This window comes from Parus major, chromosome 1 (genome assembly GCF_001522545.3).
Source record: "Parus major isolate Abel chromosome 1, Parus_major1.1, whole genome shotgun sequence".
NCBI lineage: Eukaryota > Metazoa > Chordata > Aves > Passeriformes > Paridae > Parus > Parus major.
The window spans coordinates 74788020-74812650 of record NC_031768.1 but is presented as its reverse complement, the minus strand read 5'-3'; the positions used below and the strand labels follow the sequence as shown (position 1 = coordinate 74812650).

General features: G+C 36.7%; 1 protein-coding gene across 8 annotated transcripts in view; it reads left to right on the top strand.

Annotated features, from left to right (window-relative positions):
- Positions 1 to 24631, top strand: part of YAP1 (Yes1 associated transcriptional regulator) — an 85436-nt gene that overhangs the window by 31117 nt on the left and 29688 nt on the right. For all 8 annotated transcript variants that reach the window (XM_015639363.3, XM_015639373.3, XM_015639354.3 and 5 more), the window contains exon 3: positions 18063 to 18178. In XM_015639363.3, coding sequence (XP_015494849.1) covers positions 18063 to 18178 — 116 coding nt within the window. The remainder of the gene's footprint in view (positions 1 to 18062; positions 18179 to 24631) is intronic.

The following is a 24631-nucleotide window of genomic DNA, read 5'->3' as shown; positions in this document are numbered from 1 at the left end:
CTTTTATGTTATATTATAATTTACATTTCCAAAAAATACTGTGCACTTATAACAACATAGTGTTAGGTTTACTGGTGTTTATAGGCTAAATCAAAAAATAAGGTCTGTCACAATTTAAGCTGAAAACCTAATTTAGGTGTCATGTGTCACATTGATGAGTTGAGACATCCATATTACTCAAGTAGAAAATATAAAACTGAATTATTTTGATCTTCATCCCCATTTTTGTCTTTTCCTTTTATGTTTTATGTCAATTTATGTTTGTGGGTTTTTTAGTTAATTTGGAAATTATAATCTTATTGACCTCTTAGTTACATAGTAAGTCACAAAATTAAATGAAACTGGGGTGCAAATGAAACATTTAAGCTTTTTGCCATACATGAAGTTCTTTTCAATTCAAATTTTAAGAAAAATAGGTGTTCAGGCTGGTTTTAGTAACTTTTCTGTAACTTGCTCAAAAAAGGCAATAGGTCTGAACATATTTCTTCTGTATAGTTGAATTGTATATGAATCTGCAGGATTCATGTAGGGCACTTGGTCCTACAACCACTCGAGAGATTCTTATATTGCTTGAATCTTGTATCAGGGAATTATTCAGAGTATGTTTTTGAAGGGGATTGCTTTCCAAAACAGTCTTGGATGTCCTTCCTGTATTACATACAGCAGAAAGAGGCTGGTTACAGTGCATCTATTCCTTGGCCCAGTTGTGTCATTATTAAAATATTGCTGCAATTTGAACCTTTAACATAAAAACTTACAAAACCATAGTCCTAAACTTTAGCCTTTTCCCATGTTACAGATTTGAGTGGTGTCTTGGTCTTAATGCTGCTTGTGGAGAGATATTTTTGTTAATTTATTAGTGTCTACTGTTGGTTTTTTTTAACTTTTGCATATTTTAGATATTTTGGACCAAAGCTTTTTCTTTCCTCTTAACTGTGGGGACTGTAAGAGCACACGACCTGTAGTATGCTGATGTTGCTCCATGATTTTCAGATAATGTATTTAATTCCTTAGATAGGAATGGATTAATATAATCATAAGGTAAATACTTGTCAGAAAATGTGATGACATCAGCAGAGCCCCCTAGTAGTTTGGGTAGGTTGAGGCATAAGAAAGTTTTTTTGCCTTCTATTGCCTGAGTAACAAAAGCAGGAGAAATGCCTGAATGTTATCACAACATATACCATGGCAGGCTTCTTGTCTGCATAGCAACATCAGACAGAAGGGTAAGAACTCCTGTTCTGTACTGAAGGGGTCAAAGATGTGCCTGGTGGCAAAATAGCATGTGTTACTGACTCTTGACCCAATTCTTTCTCCTCTGGGGTTTTATTGTCATGGCAAGTTCGAAAGTTAAGTGATGTGTTGGTGTTGCAAATGTCTCAGGTGATCTGGTGTCTGTGCTTTCTTCTGGCCAGCACATTGTGTACTTTCATTTGTATGAGAGTGGAGGAAGGCTTGGGTTTGGTAGGTGTTTGGTGTGCTGACCTTTGTGGCCCACCCCTAAAGAGGCTTGAGAAGTTTGATAAAGCTTTTTGTCAGAAGCGCTATGCCTTATTATACCAGCTAACAGAAAAACAGCAATTGTTGGTGCTAAAAGCTCTCCTGCAAGAGGAGAAAAGGAATTTAGTCTTGTGTTTTTGTATCTCTTTAAGAGTTTCTCCAGTAAATGTTAGCGATGATCAGATGCAGCTCTTTCCTACATATACTTCCTGGTTTTTTATTATACTATGGCTGCTGTATGGATTTCTCCTTTGTCCTTGCATCTACATCTAAACTTGTTGGAGTAGTTCTGGAGACCCCGTGAGGTGTCTCTTTTTTCGTTACGTCTTTTTACAGGTGAACAATCCAAGTAACTGTGTCAAAATCCCACTTACACTTCTATGCTTTTATATGAACTATAATATTCCTTCTTAAATTATTTATTTTATTGTTTTCAGCTTAGGATTCTGGCATTCTCAGTATTTTGTTGCTGTGTCCCAATAGAGAGGGTTTGTTTTCCTTAATGTTTTGTGAAGAGAGGCAACTGGTTAAAAAGAGGAAGCCTGTTGATTCCACCTAGGAAGTTAAAGCTGTAGTATGAGCCTCTCTCTAACTAGGTATTGTTAAACCTTGAGAGTACTTAAACAGCTTGAAATATGTAGTTAGTGGGGCTGTACATCTTGACTATTCTGGAACCCTGGTAACACAGTGAACTCACAACAGCTGCAGAGGTAGGTTCAGCATCAAACACACTGGCTGAATTTTAATTGGCTTCATCTATCCAAACATATGGGCGATGGCACTGGAGACAGAACTTGACACCTAAAGTTATACAGAGAGGAAAGAGCCTGGCTTGACTTTGGTAAGAAAGCTTTTTAAGCAAAGCTGACAATCAAAGTTTTATTTGTAAAGTGGTATGAAATTGTGTCCCCAAAATACGAAGCCTCAGAAAGTTCATTCTTCAATATACAAAATTTATAATACTTTACTCTATTTGGACCAATACTCAGTCTGTTTTCTAGGATTAGATGCTTTGAAGCGATTTAGAGCTTTCTGTATATACACTATGGGTTAATTTTTTTATGTACAAGGAAAACCTGAATACTTGTGGCTCCCTGTGGATTGCTAAGTTTGAATTTATAGAAAATGGGGAGTGTATTTAATCAGCCATCTAAAACACAATGATTGTTTTGCTGGCTGTCTTAAGATGTCTTCATTACTTAACTTTAGGACCTAAAAGTAAAAAAAAAGTGTTGGGTGTGATACTGCTCTGGAGCTGGAAAGTGCTACAAATCTGAATCCTGATTAGTTGGTTTCATTTTAGTCTTCATTAAGATGGTGTGACATGTGGGTTCCACTTGTTTAAGTCCAGATATGGGGCATGTAAACGTCTTGAACTTTTTCTGGATCAAGGCGGACTAGTATCTATGTATTTGTATGCCAAAAAAAAAAAAGCAAACTTTGTGGGTTTTCCTTTGAAAATAGAGAGGCTTGCAGGCTGAATTTTTTTGAGTTTTCCAGAAAGAAATCAAATGTTTTAGAATGCTAGGTTTCCAGGCTGCTCAAACAAGTAGAACTTGTAAGTGTTTTAGAATGTGTCTCCATAGAAATTCTTTCCTCCCCCACCAAGTTCTTTCATATTTAGTTTCCATAACCAGTGCACTATTGTGAAGGAGGGGAAATGCAGGGTAACTACAGGGAAGCCAGCCAATCACTCCAGCATCAGAGCAGACTCCAGGGCTTGTGGAGCTAACCTTTGTGACCTTCACAAGGGGCCTCTCCGAGGAGAGCCATTTTTCCTGCCTTGTAATGGTAAAGAAAAAACTTGGCAACTCCTTTGATCAGCAAAGCAAAAACAAGGAGAGCAAGGAGCAAATGGGCAGCTTTGTGCACAAAACTGCTAAGTCAGTACTGGCATTCTCTGTGCTGAGAACAGTGTTACCACCTTATATAGAGTATGTACACATTTCTATAGGGTACTTGGATATTTGTTGCATATTTAGAAAACCCTTCAGTTCAAAACTAAGGGAAAATCTTGGTTGTTACCAGTTATGGTGAAGTAAAAGCATTTCACGTAATAATATGCAATGTGAGAGTGAGGAAACTTTTTTATTTCTTGGAGGTCAAGATTTTCAAAAGAGAATTGCACAATGCTAAAAAATAATTCTAGCATTGGGAAGTGATCATTCTTGTATGCAGCTGGCATATATTTTTTACTGTAAAACTTACTGCTTTGCAGCTTTTGATGATTTGTTTTCTGTTTCTCAATTGATGCTTACAGGGAATTTCAGATGTATACTTAAAGAACTTTAAAAACTTTGCTGTGCAAGTATGTAAAGTTTTGTTCTGGCTTATACAGATTGAAAATCAAACCTGTTCTTAACATTGGGAAAATTTTATGTCAGCTTTTAGCTTGTCCTCTGCATTATGTTCTTTTGCTGTTCTTCTGCAGCTGACACAGAAATGCTTCTGTGTCCTTCTGTTACTGTTGGTATTCTGATAAGTTGTGTTGCTCACCTGTGGTAGTTTTCTGCTTAACAAATTTGGTTCGTTTTCCTACCTGAGCTGAAGTGCTCCGTGTTCTTCCTCTGCCTGAGAGCAGGAGAGAGCTCATAATGTTTTTATTCAGTACTTCCTTCTACTCTAGTGAGAGTCTGCCTCCCAGTTTAATCTCTCAGCCCAGTATATTTCTTTCCAGTGGATTCAACAGTTCATTGATTCTTGGCAAGAATTTTTCTTTTGGTTTGTAAATTTGCAGATTTGACCTCCTTCCTTGGCTACTTCAGCATCTCCTCATGCAGCTTGGTTCCTTGGGAGAAGTAGGTATTACAAGATTGCCAGATCCCTCTGCAAGACATTTCTTCTTTTATGCTTACAGCATTCACTTTGTTTTGATGTTTCCTCCTTTCCTCTGCCACTCCCTAATTAATCACCCACAGTACTGTGCTGAAGTGGTTCTCAGTGATTTTCTTTTTTCACATGACTATAAATAAATAAATAAATAGTTAGGGAGTCAGGTAAACCATGTTTTAACATCTGGTTTTGAAGTGTAGTGCCCTTCAATTTTATGAAAGTACAGGAATTACTTTAGTGCCATTATCTCACAAAATAGCTACAGGTGTTCAGTAATTAAACAGTTTATTAGATACTTGCACAGTTCTGGATAGGATGCAAATTAATTTTTAATGGATTTGATTTATTTTAGAGCAAACTGCTCATCAGCAACTTTCACCTGCAGGACATTTTTAGTCTAACACATTCAGTGATCTCTGATAAGGTACTAGATAACTTAGCATCTGATGAAGATATTCAGGAAATTGATTTGTTTGAAGTCCCTCATCACAGATGATTTTCTAAGTATATTGTAGCATCATGAGTCTATCAGCAGATTTAATTTGTCTTGTATGTACTAACACTGATATGGTCTCACTGCAGTTACTGTATTTAAGGGACAAATCCCTCAATGTTTGCATCGACAGAATCAGCAAGGAACAGTTTTGGCTGCTCAGTGAGCAGGATGAGGATGTCTCAGGCCCTGCTGCTCCCACATGTGGGAGCAGTGTTGGCAGCACCAGCTTTCAGCCAGCTCGGTGCATGCTGTAGCACAGAAGGTGGTATTTGGCTGGTTAGGGGATGCTTGCTGTCCAAGCAGCTATTCCCTGTAGCAGAGTAAGAGAGTTAACAGATAGACTGCAAGATTACAGGACTACTGCAAATTACTTAAGTAAGATTGGAATTCTGACAAGCTCAGCATATATGAGTAGTCAAGTCAGAGGTGAGGAGAAATGTAGCAGGAAGAAATGGGACTCTGAAATATAGCCAGTCAACTCCAGGGCCTGGTTAACTTTCTTTCATATGTCTTCTGCAGTATATTCTTTGGTATACTCTTACATTTTGTTGTTCTTGATATACATGAAAATGTAAGTAGATTTCTTGTAAAGAAGCATGTTACATTGCTGGACATGTAACAGTCCTTTTCACCTCTCATTTGGACATAAATATTCTGTAACAATTTTCTGAAGGAATAGATTCCTGAAAATATATTTAAAGGATAGCACAATATCAGAGAAGAGTGACCAGTGGGTTTAATGTCCCAGTTTATACAACTAGAATAACAGTATCTAGGAATAGATTTATTTATTTTTAATGTACAGCTTATTTTTAAAAGGTTTTGAGATAAAATTTAAAATTATGACTTGTGTGATAATAATGAAGGGATTGCAAAATAAATTTTAAGATAACACTAAACAGTGTTGCTGCTGAACTTTGAGTGATAAATTCTGAAAGGAAGTTACTGTGTAAGTACCTGGAACTATAAAGTGTTAAACCACAGCTTAGAAAGCATTAGCCAAGTAAATGTTTACTTTTTGGTTTATTCAAGCATCTTAGTTCAAAACTAAGAAAATCTGAGCTGAAGAGCTGAGTGGTTTGTTTACTTCTTCCATAATTCTGAGTGTAACAATATGAGGGGAAAAAAAAAAAAAGATGTCTGTTGCAATAAGCTTTCTTTACATGGTGACTAGTAGCAATTGATTCACATTGGTAAACACAGTTCAGACATTTTATGGGAATATCAAAGATTATTGGAATGGAGCAGACCAAAGAATTATATTAGCTTGGTGTTCAGTTTTAGTAAGCTAAGTGTGGATGACTATGAGGTGTATGAATTAAAAATATATATTGGGAGTTTCAGTCTTGTCTTGATACATTCTTCATCTTTTGCCTGCAGATACAGTTTACATCCTCGTATCTGAAGATTACAATCTAGAGCACTGAGTTTAAAGGGCAAGAGTGGATATGTTCTGAAGTTTGCAGTGACAGTGGGTCACTGAGCGTTGTAACTGATCATGTGCAGTTTAGGCACCTTGCCTTGCCAGCAGGTGTCTATCAGGTAGCCCTTTATACAGGCTTGCTTTCTGAGAGTTTGGCATAGAACTGGGATCAGTATGGTTCCATTAACTGTGTTCTCTAATCTACTGCTTAAATTTCAGAAAAGCTTGTCTTAGTACTCAGCTGTTGAAATTACTGATATGTGATAGTGCACATTGGCTCTTCTGACATCAGGAGCATTATATTTTCCAAACATGGGTTATGAAACAAGTATGTTTTGTCTTTGGTATTTTGTATGCTAACTACTGAATGAGCTAAACCAAAGCAAATAGACAAAACCTAGACAACCTCTAGAGCTTGCACTTAGAATTTTGTTTGAATTTAAAGTTTCAAAACAATTTTGACTGCCTAGTTGATGGGCAAAAGTGGTCCTGTAGGATGGTGATGAGACTTTTGGCTATAGGAAGTCTATTTTATAGAAGAGATTAAAGGAACCCAGTTTGTCCAAGAGTTCAAAGTGAAAATTCTCATGGAAAAAAGCTACTTCACCCTCCAGGGGATTTCTAAAATAGTTTGTGGATTTGCAAGCAAAAATCCCAAAAAGCTGGAAGTTGATAATGGCAGCTTTTGGAACTGAAAGGGAGTGGAGGAAAGGGATGGGTCATAGAGAAGTGCTGACTAATAGTGAGCAAACTCCGTGAGGAAGTTCTTGTATTAAGAGCTGATCTGATTTCCTAAAGAAAAATAAACTCTATACTATCCAAGTGTAAAATTTGGACTGGGGAAGTCTCTAAACTGGACTGTTAAAAAGTGGGAAGGGGCAATGCTAGAAAAGAAGGCTTGATTATAATGATGTTAGTCATTAAAAAATCCTGGAGAACTGTCTTATGAGACAGAAGTTAGCAGTAATCAGTAGTGTGTGACCTGTAGTCTGATCTCTTGTGTGGGTAGGATGTATTCATATGTTTAGAGAGGCCTGTTACTAGTAAGCATCATTTTAAATGCTAGACATATATTTGATGAGTGCATGTTTTTAAAAATGTATGACAATGAGTAAATAGAGTGTTTTTCCCCCTCTCTCATGGCAGCAGCACAGTCCCTTCACCATCCCCCTCCCTTGGTGACAAATGCTTATTTTCATAACTAGTAGATGAAGACTGCAGTGATTATAAATTTGGGATTAATTTATACTAAGTTAAGATGTTAACTGTAAGTTAATTAGGATTTATTTGGAACTTCAACACTTAAAAATCTGCTGAAATTTAGTGAAATTAGGAGATCTGTGATTTTTGCTTTGTGATCTGTTTTGCGTCTAAGGGTATGATTGAACTATTTCTAAATAAGTAATTCAGTATGTTTATTGATAAAGTGTGGTATAATTGCTAGTTTTGGCAAAGACTAAACTGTTAGTACTTTAAGGACTGTTAGTAATTTAAGTGATATGCTTTTAAATAAAATCATGTGCTTGGCATATTTTGTCATCCCTATTTGTAATTCCCTTTGTACCAAAAGATGCTCAGAAAGCAAATTAAATTACTGCAAATCAAATACATTGATGCTGAGGTATTGGTATTTATTATGATGATTTAATGAAATAAATTAAAACTTTGTTTCTAGAAAGCTAGGGTTTGTTTTCCTGATGATGATTTTACAGTCAGACTTCTAGTTTCTGTTCAGTCCTGGACTTTGCTATTACTCTGTTACTTGCTTGAGCAGGGAGGTTGGACTGGATGACCTCCAATAATCCCTTCTACCTTTCCGTTTCTGAGTACCCAAATTCTTAATAATAAACCATAAAGTAAATTAATATTTCCAGTTGATAACTTCTGAAACATGAAGTGAAATTTGAGTTTGCAATTAGTTTTCGTTTCCTTTGCTTATTTTACAATGGGCCTTTGAATATTGTTCAAACTAATGTTCCTTAAACGCTGTGTGAATGGTGAAGAGAAATGTAGGACCTGAAACTTTAAAATCCTCAGGTTGAAAACATTTTTAGGTCACTTTTAACAATAAATATAATAGCTATTATATTTAAGTGTACAGTAATTTAAATGATAGCTATAATAATTAAAATTATACACTAAGCAGTTTTCTTCTCAGGCTTTTGCTCTGTATTTTCTTTTTCACTCTAGGTTAAATGGGTAAATAAAATAACTTTTCAAAGCATAGCCTTCAGACAGTATTGGTGTATCTGGGGTCATGAAATCCATTGCCTCTGGTGGATTGCAGCTTATGAAATCTGTCTTCAGGGGGTTGAAGGGTGGGCGAGGAAAAAGAATAATCTGTTGGCAAAAGACAGTATACAGGATTGCCTAGGGTTGACTGAGCAGGTATCTTACAAGTACTGACTCAGGCAGCAACTTGCTGTTGGAAGATTCTCTTCTTTGTTTTACTTAGCAATCTGAGTCTTTAGGGACAGGAATAATTGCCTCCTACCTCAGCAGCACATGATGGTTGTCTGAATTGTAAAAATGAAAATCTCTCCCTGAAACAGAGTCATAAGAAGGAAACAGATGACTTGGGTTTTTTAATGAAATAAAGTGCAGCCCTCAAATGAGGGAAAAGATAGTCCATAAGACTATTCGTATGATTAAAGCCAAGAGCATCTGAACATATGGTCAGCTTAAGGTGTGAATTGTGAGCTGTGAAACATAAATTAAAAAGATATATCAATATTAATGATTTTAATAGTAAGAAAAATAGGTTCACTTTGTAGCAGAAAGCTGTGCCTTCATTTCCAGTAGGTCCTAATGTTTCCAGTAGTACCTAATGGTTTCCTAAGACTCAGCTCACCCTGTCAAGGCCATCTGGGAGTGATCATTGTCTGAACACTCAAGCAACCAGTTTGAGCTGCCCTCTGAGACTTCCTACTTAGAGCAATAAGGAAACAACCTAAAGAATCTTTTTATCTTAATATTTTGTTTTCCTTAGTGGTGGTTAGCCTCAGGGTTAATCGACAGGATTGCTAGGAACAACCCCCTTTAGATACTAAGACAGCTGGCTATAGCAGCTTTTATTGCAGCATGCTTGGGCAAGCCTCTCTGACTTGAAAACCTTCAGGCAACAAAATAGGGTGTTTTGAGAGGGGTGTAAAATTGCCTGGCTTCTCTTCATGCAAAGAAGCACTTAATTTCCCTCCTGCTTTCTTTGTCTCCTTTTAAGAGTGAGAAATGAGATAGAATCTCAGAGATAAAAGGACACAAAAGTGATAAAGTATTCCATGGCCCATGAGTTTTGAAAATCATCTGCCTTCCCTTAATAAATGTGAAAGCTAGTGTTTGTGTAATCTTGTCTTGAGTGTTACAGAAGGCAAAATGGTTACATCTTGAGGAGGTCTTCTGCATTTGCTAAGCAGGAGTGTAGGAGAGTATCTGTAAAGTCAAATATAGTGATTTCACTTGAAATAGCAGCAGAGACTGTTCTTCCTTTAGATTTGCCCTCCTTGGGTGATATATCTTTATCTCTTTCATTGAAAATTAAGGAGAGAAAAAAAGAAGATTAATTCTGCATATGCTAAATGACTTAGCCATGGGCAGCAAACTTCTTAACTTTGGGGGTAGGGTAGAAAGAAAGGGAGGGTTTTTTTAAAAACAACCTTTTTTTCTTCTGGGGAACTGAGAGGGGAAATTTAAATAAATCTGGAGACACAGAATGTGATCACAGCATTTAGTCCTTTATAGACTTTCAAAAATAATTGAACTGGTAAAAAGACTCTAAAACAAGGAGTTGTGTTTTTAGTGTCTATAATACTGCTATGTCTTATAGCTGTCTCTTATACACATCTAGATGAAAGACTCTAAAACAAGGAGTTGTGTTTTTAGTGTCTATAATACTGCTATGTCTTATAGTTTTCAAAGTAATGGAAAAAGCTCTGGAAATGAAAATGTCCTTGTACTCCTTATTTGTTCCTGAAACTCAGCAAATTATTTTATTTAGGAAATTCACAGAGGAATCTGAGAATAATACCTTTGGGAATCAATTTAAGAACTTGTAAGCATTGTGATATCAGCCCTACTTTTCTATATGAAATCCTTAAGTGCAGGGCAGGAAAGGGGGCAGGAGGAAAAAGAATAATAAATGCAAAATAAACATGTTATTGCTTCCATTTTTGCTTTGACAAAAGATAGTTTTTTCAAGAGTACTTTATAATAAAAGTGGTGCTGCCTTGGCAAACCTTTGAACATCATACTATGTGTTCATCTCTTTCTGTTAATCATGCATGTGCAGTCAGACTGCCTACTGCCCACACATCCATTTTGGCATTACATACCCTGAAGTGAGGACCTTTCTGTGAGTGGTTTCCTAAGAAGTGCAGTGCTGTTCTGCAGCTTCAAAACTGCGTGGTGTTTATACTCAGAGGAGGAAGCTTAGTTTTTAAGTCCTTGGTGTATCTGTTGTGCACTGTCTGCAGGCAGGCCAGTGCTAATGAAGGCTGCCTTTGAATACCTAAATATGAAATACTGTGTTTTGTGTATCTGTAAAAGCTCTTTATTTTGTGTATCACTGTTCACAGCATCATGGGCCATGCTTCCTGGAATTTCTGGTACCTCCTAGTATCTTGCAGTATTCAGCTACCTTAGGAATAAATTCCAGAGAGATTTGTAGAAGAACTTGTCTGACTAGTAATAACTGGGTGCAAAATCTATTTCTTGACAAGTTAGACTTTTGTCAGATGCATTTAAGTTTCCCTTACTGCATTGTTCTAGTTCAGATTCAAATCATTAATTTGCTGGAAAAATTTCTGCTGCCTAGGACTGTAATTTCATAGGATAGCATGTATGGTTTTATTTCATACTTAGGTTAAGGAACTTGAGCTTTGACAGGCTCTCTTGCCACCTGGTCAATAGGATGCTTGTGCCTACCATTCTCTTACTTTTTGCTTTTGCTCTATTTCCAAGTTAATGAAATCCCAGGTGTGGCAGCACAGGATTGCACACTCAATGCTTGCATGTCAGTTTTAAGGTATGCTTTTGCAAGCTGAATGAAGGTTAGAACTGTCTATTGTCATTTCACCAGTGTGCTCTCTGGCATCGTATGCCTGTGGTGTAGTTGGTGAGAACACGATCAGTGGTGTAGATGGGGTGGTCCAGCAAAAGCTTTGTTTCGTTAATCCAATAAGGCTGCCAAGCAGAAGGAAGAGTAAGGAAAACTCAAAAATACAGCCATTTTATGTATTGTAGGAATATTCAGAAAATTGTATCAATGTTTCTATTTCTTTCCGTCAATTACGCTGTGTCTGGAGACATTACCATCCTTAAGAGATAAACTGTTACAAATTTTAGGGGCTTTTTGTGATGCTTTTGGGAAACAGTGATATAAGGAAGTTCTGAATTTTACTGTCATGTGCTTTTATATAAATTAGTCTGTTACCAGTCCTGAAACCTAAGGAAATATTGCAAGTAAATGGACAACACAAGTGGAGAAACAGTGCTTTCTCCAGTGACTGGTGGAGTCTAATCTCTCAGTAGAGGAGATTTTCATTGCTCTGTAACCAGCCTTTTCTTTTGCTGGATCTTGTTGGATTTTTTCTTTAGAAAGCCAGTTGGAAAGTCCTTAAAGGGTTTAGGGCCACTTTAATGTGTATCTTTGTCTACGAATGGTGCAAATTCAGGGATATGTTTATGGAGGACTGAACTGAGGGTAGAGGTAATTGCTAAGTGAGCTGTCTCATCTCCCCTTCAGGCTTTTCTCTGTACTGTTGCTGCTTGGAATTGAAATAATCTCAAATAATGTATTTAAAGTATAGATCTGTAATTTTGTTACAGCACCTGCGAAGTCAGCTGTGCTAATTAAAAATGGCCCATATATCTGAAGACTTAAATTCATGTTTTAATCCTTTCCAATTCTCAGAACCCCCTGAATAGGATAGAAAAGGGTGCATGCACAAAGAATGTCACGCCTTCTATCCTCAGGCAAAGCTGAATCCACTCCATTGTGTGTAAATATCCTAAGATCATCGGCAGCCATAACCCAGAATTCTGTGTGCTACACTCCAGTTTTTGAGAGTGGTAATTAGCCCAGTTCATGTTGAGGCTCCTTATACTCTAAACCTTCTTTTTCATCCCATTTCTAAATGCAGGTATGTAAAATTTACCTGTGGGAATCTCCCCAGCCCTGTCAAACTGATCTTGGCCTTCTAGCTATTGGCACTTTCTTAGGAATATGCTTCCAGCTCTATTCTTGAATTAGTGGATATTACCCCTTTCACAACTGCCCTGTGGTTAGACTAGCACATTGGTATTCTGCTGTAGAGCTCAGGTCTCTACAGTAGATAATCTGATTTCTTCTCTGCCTGCTAAAATGAAAGTTAAGTGGGTATCTTAGAGGTACCCTACACTACCTGTGCACAGGCCAAGTTTGTATAAGATTTGGTAAAGAGTCTAGCTGATTTTTTTTTTTGACAATTTATGGCAATTTAAAGAGCAGAAATACACAGTTTCTCCTGGCATCACCAGGAAAGCTAACTTCCAGTATATACATCAAGACCTGATGTGCTGAATTGTACTGGTGAGAGCTCTAAAATAAGTCTGGCATTTATGAGGAGTCACTTCCTCTTTACTAGTCCTTAAAGTTAATAGACAAATATAAATAAAAAGAGAAAAACTTTCTGAAAGTGATGCATTATGTGGATTAAAGAAACTAGCTGCTTAAGAAGACAAAGGAAAAATGAAAGAATCTACATCTCATTCTTTTAACGTAAAACAGAATCAAAGGTGACATGCTTGTCAATGGAGCAGCTGACATTTGGGATTTAATGAAGAGTTCAAATTTCACAACAAAAATACAACATAATTAGGTTTAGATTCATTTGTGCACTTATGTTACACAAAGACTTTCCTAGCTATCCCCAGAACAGAAAGTACTCAATGCCACATCAACAGCTGTGGGAGGTCTGTCGTGATGTGGTCAGTGGTATGTGTTCATGTTTTGCTTTTCATAAAATGTGATTTCCAATGAATTCTTAATAATCCCAAAAATCTGAAAACCAAAATCTAAAGTGAGTCATCTCAAGTTCACTTGGGACTGAAAATAATTTTCTCACAGACATAAAATCTAAGTCTTGTCTAGATTGTTAAAGCACAGGCATTACATTATGGAGAGAAGCTTGTGTAGTTTTTTAGAGTGATGCTTTTATACTTAGGAACAACTTGTCTATCTGTGTGTTTGAGACTAAATTTTTGAAATGTCCTTTCATGAAGAGTCATGTCCAAATGTACTGAGAAGCAACAGATTATTCTTACCTATTCTTTTATGAGTAGATAAAACCTCTTTTGTTTATTTCTTGTTGCAGAAATTTCATACAGTATGTTCATCTGGTACTGAGAATTAAAATATCTGTTCACTCTCTTTTGCTTTTCTTCCTAACATTAAATTTCTATTGCATGCTTCAGTGAAATAGCTTTGTAGTTCTGACCTCCTTATATTAATGTCTGTCCTATGAAGATCTGTTTTTGTGGGAGGGAAGTTCTAGTTACAAATGATGTAGCATATATAAGGTGCTATGCTAATAAAGGCAAAAAGGACAAGAAAGACATTAGTTTGTAATGACTGGGAATTCTGTTACACAAATGAAGTTCTCTACATATGCTAGAAAGTGTACCTGCCAATGGGGACACTGTAGTTCTAATACATACTACAGAATATCAAAACTGAAGGCCTCTTAGACAAGCCTTCTTGAAGCATTTAAGTAATTCTTTGGGGATCTTTTTTGTGTTAGTTCATTTCTGACATGGCTTTTAACGAAACAGTACATGTCTTTTCAGTGCAGCAACTGGAGAATGAATAGGAAGGTATATCACACTTTGTACAAGGACAGATGAGTTCTTTGTTTTTAAAATGGTGTTTTTTTATTAGTCTACTATGATCCAAAGGTTTCTTAAAATAAAAAATCTTTTTTTTTCTTTTTTCCTCTAGATCTCCTGCTTTTTTCCAATGTACTTTAAAAAAACAAACACAAACAAAAATTCATCAAAATCTTCAACATCTCCCCCCTCAATGGAAAGCAACCAAAAACCACAAAAAAACCCACAAAACAAACCACCACAACAACAAACCCAAACCTTAAACTCTAAAATTAGGTTAGAATTTGAATCTGACAAATCTTCAGGCATGTGATAGTGTTTAGTGCCAGTAAAGATTTCTTTCAGTTGGAAATTCTTAAAAACTGCAGAATTGTTCTTTGTGTACGTAAAATGAGAAAATTTTTCTTTTCTTTGAAATTGTTCTTGTCAAAATGCAAATAATTTGACTTTAGAACTTGAGGATGGGTGAAAGTCCTTTTTGGTGGAGGATGGTGGGTGATGTGTCTTGGAACAGTCACTCTTCTTAATACTAGAATTGACATAAGTTTGCTAACAAATGCTTATCATGTGGTGGGTGTTTTAGCTTTTTTTTTTCTAAGGCCTGTTACCACAGAGCTACATTTATGGTACAGTCTGAATTGATTTCCCTAGTTTACACTATGTTTGTCCAGTTTAACAAAGCTGTGCTTCTCCGTGACATAAATGAGCAATAATAAATAGTGCCAGATAGATAGATGTTAGATTTGAGAATTTGTTGTGTGAAATAAAAGTCTTACATTGCTTGATTATGCTACAGCTGTTGATTTAATTCCAGGAATGTTTATTCACTTTGTTCTGTTCACACAGTACAGAGCTGTTTCTCCTTCCTGAGTAGATAGAATTTTAAGTTTTAATTTGATAATACATACTACACATAGTGGCTGATTTATAGGTTACACTGTTTTCGTACCATTTGTTAAAGTTTTTTAATCTTTTATTTTGTGTTGACAGTAGTTTGTTATTGAGAGATGATGAAGCTCAAGTAAAATAGAAAATCTTGAATGTAAGGATTGGGCAGTTGTCATGTAATTCAGCTACTATGAGGAAAAAATCTACTTAATGCAGGGAAAGATAATGTAGTGTTGATTGATGTCAGTTCTTATGTCCATTGAGACCTTTTCTGCTCTGCTGTTCAAAATAGAGGGAAAGATCTTTACCTATGGAGAATGTCCTGTTTCAATACTTAACTTGATAATTAAAAATACATGGTGTTTAATAGTAAGTTACCCTGGCCCATGTACTGTGAATAGGAACAAAATTAAGTCCTATATTCCTCCATGTAGTACTAGGATTTATTTTAAAATTTCATCCATATAAGTGCAGGCTTGTCTACTTAGTGTTCCATCAGTTGCTGAGCATTATTTGGAATTTGTAGGAAAAAAACTAATCTGTTGTGATGTGTTTTGTGTGGTTTCTTAGTATATAGCATTCAAACACTCAGGATATGGAGCAGGTAAGATTCATATGAGGACTGTGATTTGATGGAAGTTGAAGAGAAAGGTTTTGAGGGAAGGTGTAGAGAAAATGGATATGTGGGTTCTAAAGCACTGAGCTGAATGGGAGGGAAAGTAGTTTGCCTCACTGAACCAGTCTTATGATCAGTATGATATTAATATAATCAGCTTGCTTACTTTGAAGCTTTTCCTCCTTGGACCTAAGACTGCTGATGGTTGTTCAGTTGGTCACATAAGGAACATGCTGACTTTTCTCAAGCAATGCTGAGCTGGGGAAAAGCTGGAAGCTGCTGCTACCTAAAATAGCTATCCTTGTTAACAGCTCCATATGAACATTAACTGTACTTTGTGTGGTATGCTTAAACTGTCTTGAGGAATCAATAATGCTGTCCTTGTGCTCAAAATTGGAGGTACATCTAAAACTGCCTCTTCCATAGTCCATTCATCTGTCCCATGTTCAGATATGTTTTGAAAAATTGATGAATGTTGTTTCAGTGCATTCCTACAGTTAACTGTAAAAATGGTTCTGTAATGCAGGGAGAAAACATTTTTCCTTCTGTTTTTTACTCTGCATTCAAATAGCATAAAAACAAAGGCTATAAATTATGTGCCTTACATTTTATTAGTTCATAGTGTTACATGGAATTTTATAAGAGTTAAATAGAAATAGATGAATGTGTTATTATGTGTACAGTGGTGTTTTCCCAGTTTCCTCTATTGCACATCACTGAATTGAGCAAATATAACAAATCAGAAATGTAGGGGAGGAGTAGCACATGCTGGTACAGTAATTTAAACACATGGTCTGTGAAGCATTACCGTGCAGTGTTTTTACATCTGTATTATCTTTACCTGTTTTCGCTGCTTTGAAAAACTGACCAGCAGAAAAGTGAAAAACTGTTCTCCAGTATGAAGGTTTATGTATAGTCCAGTATATATAAGACAGTCTTTACTGTGTTGCACCATGTTTTATAAATAAATAGGCTAAAAAAGAAATAAGTCTTGCTGTATGTGGCCTGTTTCTCAGTGAAGCTGAATATTTGAAAACCCATGCAACCAAAGATGCAGTGTGTTTAATAGTACCTTGCTGAGTTTTAACCCCAGCCATCAAACAGTTTAATTTATTGGTGTGATGATCAGAGGGAGGCCAGGTTCCTCCAAAACATAAATATACATATCTTAAAACTTTTTTAAAAGCCAGTTCATGGTATGTCTACCTTGTTACAAAAGGTTAGATTAGAATGTGATAACTAATTTGACATAAGTAATTATTTTGGTGACTACTGTCTCATTTTATGTTCTTCTGAATTTATTACTTGTGGTTTTGCTGCAGTATATGAAAGTGAGCATTCCATGTAATTTAGAAAATAATAATTTTGAGGATAATTTATTTAAGGAAAGAATGGGACCAAGTTAATGCATTGGTGATTTATACTAGTTTTAAATTGTTGGATAGCAGATTTTGTTGTCGCTGTTTATGTGTATTTGGAGTTGTATCTTTGTCCCCATGTACTTCTCAGAGCAGTGTTGCTTAATGGCATCAAGATAGTGTTGATGCTTATTTTGAATAGATTGCATTTGTTGCTCATTAGCAAAACATGCTAATCACATACTCCAGAAGTAAAATAATGATTCATTACACTTTTGTATTTTCATTGAATTGAATACTTCTGTGAAAGTATTCAACAGTCATGAATGTACTTGCCATTTTTTTCAAAACAGAGAAATCTAAGCTTCCAAAGTTTTGCAGAGGGCTGGGTGGGTGTTGAGGGTTAGGTTACTTGATAGTCCCACTGTCCTCATCTTTTTGCATGAAGTTGAAAGGCAGATGCACATCGCTTTCACGTTACTGCTTTAGCATGACTGGTTGCTTCAACTGCCCTGGAGAGTTTGTTCAGGTGTCAGTGGTGAGGGGACTAGTCTGTCTGATAATCTGAGGATGTGGTCTATGCACAGAAAGTTTGGGGAGACTAATGATTGTATACCAGCCAGTTCATTACCACTCCCTAGGCCCTGGATATGAACTCATCATGTCGAGCTACTGGACTATGTGCTTTTGAGATTCCAGACATAACTGGCTTGGTTTGAAAATCTGTGAAGTCGCATTTAAAAATGGCAAATAACTGATCAAAGAGATAAGGAAGCAAATGTTTAGTTTAACGGTGCAACATCTAGCTGTGGTACAACAGTTTAGATTATGGTATTCAAGATTAACCTTATCTCACCGTTGCTCTAGCTCTGATTGCTGCAGCTGTTGGTTGGGAAAGTGTTGGTAGCCAGGGCAAGGGTTTGAGAATCTGATGTACAGTGATGCTTGGAGAGAATCCAAACAGTTCTTGTTTGGTTTTGAATGTGGCTGTTGTTGGCAGGCTTAACCTTTTGTTGTTAAACTTTCTGTGCTAGCAGGTCGTTGTTGTGAATGCATGACTGTCCTAACTCTTGCTTTGTTTTGTCTTAGTCACATTGATCAGACAACAACATGGCAAGATCCTAGGAAGGCCATGCTTTCCCAGATGAATGTTACAGCTCCCACCAGTCCTTCTGTGCAGCAGAACATCATGAACTCAGCATCAGGTAAGCCAAATTTGTATTTATGGAAAAGATCATGTAAGTAATTCACAAGCTGTTGTAATCGGTGAGGAAGGAGTCCAGGTTTAATAAATGTTCTTCTGGTTATCCTGGATCATGTTTTGAAACTTTAAATTTGTTGATGCCTGATTCATCAAGCAAGAGGCTGATAGTTGAAGTAAGAGAATTTGTAATATTTATAATAGAAAGTGCACTGTAGTTCTTTGATTTGTGTTTTTGTTTTTTACAAATGAATGATTGAAACTTTAAAGGAAGCAGAATTTTTGTCTATTTTCTTCTGACTAAAAAATGCTGTTAAATTGATGAAGACCAGGATTTTCATTAAATTAATATCAATTTGCATTAAAGCTTTTGTGCTTCATAGTGTTCTCCTGCCTCCATTTGCTCACTGACTAGACATGGTATACTGCCATTTGTTTACATTTTCTATATTTAATATGAACATAATTTTTTCCTGTCCTCCCAAAATGGGTCAACAAATACCTTGAAAATATTTTTTAAAAGCAGAGATGTTTTGGTTTTTCTCTTTTTTCTATTACTTCCGAAATCTGGTATCATCATCATTATTTGCTCTAGCTGAAGAAGTCTGATGTCTTTTCCTGGATTATAGAATTGTTTTTCAGCTGGCCTGGGGGGGCTGTCACTAGACAGCAGTGAAATGTTCTTGGTCTTGCTATAGAATCTACTGTATGTTTTCAGATCCCTCTCATCTGATTATGCAGAGAGCAATCAGATAAATTTGGTGCCATGCTAGTTTGAGTGCTTGGTCTTCCCCTTGCTTTGTCACCTCCTGTCTGTCACTGAGGTTCATGTTATATTTATTTTCTCACAGTCTGGTTGTATTTTGTGTGTGTCTGCTGTTCCTGTACTTCCCAAGGGTTATTCTCTGGTGCTGCTTTTTGTGGTCTGTTTAGACAGCTTTGTTTCATGCTGCAATTCATGTGCTGCAGACAATACCAAAAGATTAACAGGCGTGACCAAACTGTGCTGTTCATGACTGAGTATTAGAGGGGAAGTTAATGAAACTTTTTGCTGGCTAGGCCAGGAGGCTGGATTATCCTGGAACAAATGAGTCCTGTTCGAGTTCAGGAAGTCGTGATTCACAGCAATTAAGGTCTCAGGCTCTGATGTGAAAATAAAATAGTGTGATTATTTTTTCTGTAAATTTATCCCAGGAAACCTGCAGCAATAGAGGTGGCATGTTTTTGCAGAGACACTTCTAAATGGGGCAGAATAGGAGGAAGGAAGCAATTCCCTTGCTCTGTCCTGCCTTTTTGCATATTTCTGCTAGAACTTGCTAGATGCTTGCTGTTTCAATATTGACATAGATTCTGTATTTTTAAGATAATTCCTCAAACCTTCCGTTGTACCAAGAATTGATAGGAAAAATATTGATAGTAAAGTAGGAATCACTTTATGTACTTAGAAAGAAATGAAGGGTCCTTAGCAAAAAAAAATTGTACTATTTAATTAGCAGTAGCAGTGTGGTAACAAAATAGAAAATAAGCTAGCAATCTGGACACAAGGATTATTTTTTAAAGAACATGAAAATATTATGGGTAATTGCCTGATGTAAGTGTGTAGAGAGTGATGCTGCATAGATATTGTTGTTCATGCAATAAAGAAGGGTTGAAATGTGCAAGTGGGTTGTCTTGTGATTTGAGACAGCACTTACTTGCATACAAGTTCATTGAACATTTATTTTTAATTTCACAGATGATACTGTGTTGAATATCAACTGAAAATCCCGTGAAATTTTTTTTCCCCCCCAGTGCTCTGAACCTGATAACTTGTGTGAAGGACTCAGAGCTCCTGTGTATACTGAATTACACCACATGTTATGTGGTCTTAGGGTTTTTTAAGCTTAAGTCAATTGAGGTAATATGACTTGGAACTGGCTCTTTGGATACACTTGCTTACCCTTATTTGCTATTAACAAAAGTCTGCTTTGAATTAAATAATATCAAACCTGCACTTAATGGGTGCATTTCCGATCTGATACTTGATCTGGCAAATGTTTATGTACTAACTTTAAATTATGAGTGTGTATTTGTTTTTACTAAAGTCTCTTATACCTGGTTTTGTTACTTTTTATTACTGAGTTCATGGTAGCTTATGCTTCCTTGGTAGCCTCTTGAAAAATCTTCGAGAGAAATGGAAAAGTCAAGTAACTTATGTAGCACTTCAGCACAATGGAACTTAAGTCATGATGTTGGCACTCAGATTTAGGACTACTTAATGTTCTAATTTGGGTATTCATGCTCTAGAACTGGGAAATCAAGTTGAGACCTTTAAGACAGACGTTTCCTGTTAGAAATATTGCTGGCAGTGAAACATACCCTAGTGCGTGAGAGTCTTTCATGAAAGATATTGGGAAAAAACGAGTGTAAGTATTGTGACAGCTGGAGGTCACTGCAAAAAAGTGTCTTGAGATGCCACAAAGGAGAATATTTTCCTTTCTGTATACAACTTGGATGGTGCTCATTTATTTTAGCCCTTAAAGTTACTTTCCAAGTTCTAGTCTACTGCTGCAGGAGCCTGTAAGTCAGTTAATGTAAGAGACATTTCTGGGAGCTGTCCTGAGAGCCTTTAGAAGCTTTAACCATTTAGCCAGAATTAGAATTCTTGACATTAGCTAAAATTAAGAACAGAAAAACAAACTGAAGATATAGTGAGAGAAGAGAACTCTGAAATCTGGTGTGTGCATGTTGGAGATAAACCTATTCACTTTTTGGATAAATAGGGGAAGAAGAACTCAGGAAAGATGAAATATGGGCAAGTAAAAAGATTGTTAAAATATAAAAATGGGAAAGATGTAGTTTAGCATGAGATTGAAATCTTTAGGTTATCTGTCTTAAGAAATTCTATCTCTTGAGGCACTTAAGGCTAGATGAGAACCAGGTATCTTCCTGCAAATTACACTTCTTCAAGGAAATTAATGGACATCTGAACCAGTTTTATCTATTCCAGGCATGATTTTTGTGAATGAGTTATTCTATGAGTGTTAGCTACATCCTTTATAGGAAGTCATCAGTGTGTGAAAAGTGAGGTGTTTTTTGTCTCAGTCTTTCTTAACTTAGCTTGCTACATGTAATCCACACATGTAAATGTAATCTTACACATGTAAACCAACTAGTTTGGGCCATATGTATGCAGAGAAGCAACACAGTGCTCTTTTCGATGACATTTGTTGGTTAATCTGTGAAATAGGATTGCATTTTCAGTAGTGGAAATGAAACAAGCCTGTTATTTGTAAATATGCCACATACGTATAGAAATTAATTGTGACTGTTCTGATTGTTTTGCATTATGTTTCTAACCATATTTTTCCCCTAAAGGAAAAGAGAAAGAACAGAAAAAACATAGTTTTTTTCTGTTTTCATTTAAAACAAACAAACAAAAAGGTAGCAATAATGATACGTTTTTCTTCTTAGGAACATCTCCTATACTTTTCCTACTGAGGTAAAGTTATACATTTGAAAATAAACAGTGGCTGTTTCCTATACAATTACAGTTGATACAACAGAGATGGGATAATTGTATTTATATACCACTGTTTTTCAGATACTTTTACTTCCTGAATCATGCTTGAATCATGCTCGACAGCACTGCATATTTTAGCCTCTTCCCCTTGCACATAGACCCTAGATAATTAGCTTTGGAGCAGATTATGTGTCTCTGTCCTCTTATGTCTTCATTCTTACATGGCAGTTTTGAATTGTGTTTCCTGGTGAAAGTTTGTAGATGTAGTGCAATTCCATTGTCTCTTAAGGTAAGACTGTAGTGCCACGTTAAATGTTAGTAAGAAAGTGGACACTTGAATTCATAATTTTCAGGGGACAGGAGGGTAGGAAGGAATATGCCAATAACTAAAACAAGTTCTAGCTCTTCTCTTAGATCCTTGCTCATGTCAGCTGTCTATTGCTCCTGTGTAGCCAGTCATACTACAGAATTCTGTTTCGTGTACAGTCAACTCTATGATCTGTTGTGAAACTCGAGTTTCTAAGTATCTGCATGACAGTGATGCAGATTTTCATTTTTTTCTTACCCACACCTTTTTAAATAGTGTCTTTTTATACTAATTTGACAGGATAAAGGTGTAAAGTAAATTTTGTAGACTTTGATATAATTTTGGAAGTTTTAGAACCACAGTGACTGAAGGGAAAAGGTTCAGCTTTCACAGAGGAAGATTAGGAAAAGTCTTGGAGATCAATGTTTGTATTAGGTGAAGGTGATTCCTGTTGTTGAACATAGGTATTCTAGTTCCTAGGTTGTCCATGCATATTCAGTTGGTAGATAGAGATATCCTCTTAAATGTGTTGACCTATTGATAAAATATGGCTTTTTTTACATTTGTTTTAAAATTAAGCTTTAGGAACTATAGTCTTGCAAGATTCACTTCTTATCCCAGCATAGGTTGAATCTCTGCTACATTCTTGCTTCTATTACTCTTCCAGTTCCTTTCTATCTGCCAGCAGCAAGCTCTGCTTTGCATTCCAGATTCCATGGCACATGAGAAAGTTTAAAAAAAAAAAACCTCATAGAAAGTGGAGACATGCACCAAAGACATACAAACAGACTTTTAAAGTTACATGTTATTTGTATGAAGTTACACCATTATATAAATATTTAGTTACAGAGGTATGGCTTATCAGTAGTTCTGTAAAGATGGCTGACATTTGGAAATAAGAATTTAATTATTTGGTAACTTTGTCCTTAAAAGTACCACAGTGCAGGCTGAGTTCCCTGTCTAGAAGGATTGTATCTCCCTGTGCAAATTATTTCATACAATTCTAAACTTATAGTTGTGATATTGTTCAATTGTCATAGGAGGCACCAAAGACAACTAGTAAGGGACCATGTCACAGGGATATAGTTGGTGCTAAATATTTACAGAAGTTGGAGGGGAGACTGGGGAAGTACTTGAAGGAGAGATATTTTGGCACTTATTAAGCTGACAGAAACTAGTTCAAGGAATAATTTGTGATAGAATCACAGAATATCCTGATATGGAAGGGACCCGCAAGGATCATCGAGTCCAACTCCTGGCCATGTGCAGGACATCCTCAAGAGTTACACCATGTGCCTGAGAGCATTGTCAAATGCTTCTGTCAGGACTGGGGCCATGACCACGTCCCTGGGGAGCCTGTTCCAGTGCCCAGCATGCTTGGAGACCAATTGACTACTCATAGCCTCTATACCTTTTAGGTCTCTATATGTATTTGGTGCTTTATTTAAAAGTTTATAGAGTGTGACAGTCACTAAATGGACTACTTTCAGCAACCAACAAGATCTGTCCATCTCCCCAGGCTAGATCCTTGGACTAAATGGACTTTTGATTAGATCCAGTATTTTCTGTACGACATAAGCAACAGTAACTATGGAAATTTTAGTGAGAAGGTCTGAATAGCAGCAATATAGGATCTAGGTAACCTAGGTCACAAAAGCTAATGCTGAAAATTCTGTTCCTGTTGAGCCTTTTGGAGGAAAATGGGCATATAATTGCTAAGGAGTTTTCCTAGGTGCTCTGGGTGAATGTGTCTCCTGTTCCTCAGCATGGGTTTAGTTTTTTCCTCTGATACTTGCCTCTAATACAGAGTTTGTCAAGTGACCATTTAGAAAATCAGACCCGTCATCTAGTTTCACAATTACTCACAAAACCAAACAGGATTTACAGAAGGCAATAATTTCAATTTTTGAACTGTGTTTTCCGTATGTAAGGATGGCAGCAGAAACATGTGAGCAGTTTGTTGTCCAAGGAAGAAAGCTACGTTATTAATGCCAAAAGTTTCTAGAGATAAAAGCTCTGCTTTTGCAGTCATTTATGGCACTTGGCAAGGAAGGCTTGCTGCTGTGACAGCCAGGTGAGCAGATGGACCTTTCTGTCCTGTTCCACAGCAGTACATTTTATTTAGAAAGAGAACCTTGCCCAGGTTTGTCTCAAGTAGCAAGCTAGTACTCATCAGATCTCTGAATCTCATAGGTAGCATTATTCCACCAGATGGATGAAGTGATCAGGTCCTGGTAGCCTTCTTCAAAGGCATTTTGTTCTTACTTGCTACAAAGGAACATGCTGGACCAGTACAGACTTCAGTGTTCAGCAGGACTGACACCCCATGGCTGGTTTTGTTCCCTAAAGTCAAAGGAGGTTTTTCTGGCTTTGCAGTTCACAAAGGATTTCTTGATGTGTTTTTCCAAGGGCTGTGTGTCTTAACAGCACTCTGAGGAGAATGGTAGTGAGAAGGTCTGCCTGCACTATGCTAGTGTGTTGGCTCAGCAGTAAAGGAGTGGGTTTGATTCTTCATTGGCTTCTACACATGGATGATGGGGGGCATGTGTCTGTGCTCCTGTGCCCCAGTTTTATAAAAAAACAAATCACTGATTAGCTGGCTGGTCTTTGGGTATGGTAACAAAATACAGCGTTATTTGTACTGGAGC